The sequence below is a fragment of the Pan troglodytes genome, chromosome 11 (genome assembly GCF_028858775.2).
Source record: "Pan troglodytes isolate AG18354 chromosome 11, NHGRI_mPanTro3-v2.0_pri, whole genome shotgun sequence".
NCBI classification, from domain to species: domain Eukaryota; kingdom Metazoa; phylum Chordata; class Mammalia; order Primates; family Hominidae; genus Pan; species Pan troglodytes.
The window spans coordinates 69,886,744-69,888,860 of NC_072409.2; the positions used below are offsets into that span (position 1 = coordinate 69,886,744).

General features: G+C 42.6%; 1 protein-coding gene across 1 annotated transcript; it reads left to right on the top strand.

Moving 5' to 3' along the window:
- Positions 1-244: 244 nt before the first annotated feature.
- LOC464543 (putative coiled-coil-helix-coiled-coil-helix domain-containing protein CHCHD2P9, mitochondrial) lies at positions 245-884 on the top strand. Its single transcript, XM_003312121.7, has one exon. The coding sequence runs from the start codon at positions 276-278 to the stop codon at positions 729-731; it is 456 nt and encodes a 151-aa protein (XP_003312169.4). The 5' UTR covers positions 245-275; the 3' UTR covers positions 732-884.
- The last annotated feature ends 1,233 nt before the right edge of the window (positions 885-2,117 follow it).

A 2,117-nucleotide genomic window follows, 5' to 3' on the forward strand; every position in this document is an offset into this window, starting at 1 on the left:
TCAGGACAACAGCAGAGTTGAGTAGGTGCAACTTAGCCTGCAAATTTTTAAATAATTACTATCTGGGCACTTTACAGAAAAATTTTGTCAACTCTGCCTCTAAATGAACAAAACTCATTTCCTTCATTAATTGTCCTACTGACTTTGAATGCAATTCCAAGATAGAAATCCCAAAAAGTTTTAGGCGTGCCAGCATTGTGGGACCAGTTACAGAAACCCCTAAGAAAATGACTTTGAGGTCACACGTCCAGAGGCCGAGCCGTCGCGTACCTAGGATGCCGCGTGGAAGCCGAAGCCGCACCTCCCGCATGGCCCCTCCGGCCAGCCGGGCCCCTCAGATGAGAGCTGAACCCAGGCCAGCACCAGTTGCTCAGCCACCAGCAGCGGCACCCCCATCTGCAGTTGGCTCTTCTGCTGCTGCGCCCCGGCAGCCAGGTCTGATGGCCCAGATGGCAACCACTGCAGCTGGCGTGGCTGTGGGCTCTGCTGTGGGGCACACACAGGGTCACGCCGTTACTGGGGGCTTCAGTGGAGGAAGTAATGCTGAGCCTGCGAGGCCTGACATCGCTTACCAGGAGCCTCAGGGAACCCAGCCGGCACAGCAGCAGCAGCCTTGCTTCTATGAGATCAAACAGTTTCTGGAGTGTGCCCAGAACCAGGGTGACATCAAGCTCTGTGAGGATTTCAGTAAGGTGCTGAAACAGTGCCGACTTGCAAAAGGATTGGCCTAATAAAGAAGTTCAACCTGGAGAGATGGAAAGTCAGCTCTCATAACTAAGTTAATTTAGTATAAAAATAGAACTGATAGTGAGGGTATAAAGTGTAACCATCAGTTAAACCTCTCCTGTCATTCCTAGCTTCCTTGCTTCAGAAGTGAAATGGAAGGGGGGTGGGTGTTCCTACTCCGTACAATCTGGGACTGGGCAAATGTTTGTGTGGCCTCCTTAAACTAGCTGTTATGATTTTATTCTTTGTGAGTTGATTAGAATAAAGTCATTTTCTTCCCAAAAAAAGCAATGACTTTGAATAAACAATTCTCATGTGAAAGAATATGTCCCATGGCATTGGTTAGAAATCAATCATATCCTAACTTTTAAACAAATTTAAAAGACAAGTTATAAACTAGAAGGAACTATTTGTTGATAAAGCAGTAGTATCCAGAATAAATATAGAATTCCCACAAATAATTACTACTACTAATAAAACACCCTAAGAATACGGACAAAGGATATACACAGCAACTCACCAAAGACAAAAATCTAAATGTCCAATAAACTAATGAAAACGGTCTCTACCTCACTAATAATCAAGGAAATGCAACTTAAAGCAACAATGAAATATCATTTCGCTTCTGAAAGACTGGAACAACTTTTAAATGTGGAAACATCAAGTGGTGGAAAGAACGTGGGAAAGCAGGATATAATCTGGGTATAATTTGTATTATCAATGTGGAAAACAATTTGGTAGTTCCTAGTCAGCCTGACTCCATGCATGCATCGCCTGCAACCCAGCAATTCCACTTCCAGAAACACACTCTGCAGGAATTCCCACATATGAGCGTAAGAAGACTGTCCAAAGATGTGCATTGCAGCCCTGTTTATAACAGAAAAGAGTGGAAACAGCTTTCATCTGTAAGGAACAGAATAATAGAACTGGAGATTAATTCATTTTTATGAAAGTATACAAGAGTTAAAATGAATTGACTGCTTCTACCTGGATAAATCTCAGAAACACAATGGTGAATTAAAAAACAATTGAAAATGAAATACACAGTAGCATACCATTTGTGTAAATTTTTTTAAATACACAGAATCATATTTTTATAGATATTTCTATAGTAAAATTATAAATACAACTTAAAAGTAAAAACAAAGTAAAAGTTTTTTAAAAATACAGGCTGGGCATGGTGGCTCACCCTGTAATCCTTGCACTTTAGGAGGCCGAGGTGGGCGTATCATGAGGTCAGGAGTTTGAGACCAGCCTGGCCAATATGGTGAAATGCTGCCTCTACTAAAAAACACAAAAATTAGCCAGACGTGGTGGCTTGTGCCTGTAGTCCCAGCTACTCAGGAGGCTGAGGCAGGAGGATCACTTGAACCCGAGAGGCAGAGGTTGCA

Bases quoted from the DNA above. Each gene is read 5' to 3' on its own strand.
- LOC464543 (XM_003312121.7), top strand. From the start codon at position 276: ATGCCGCGTGGAAGCCGAAGCCGCACCTCCCGCATGGCCCCTCCGGCC.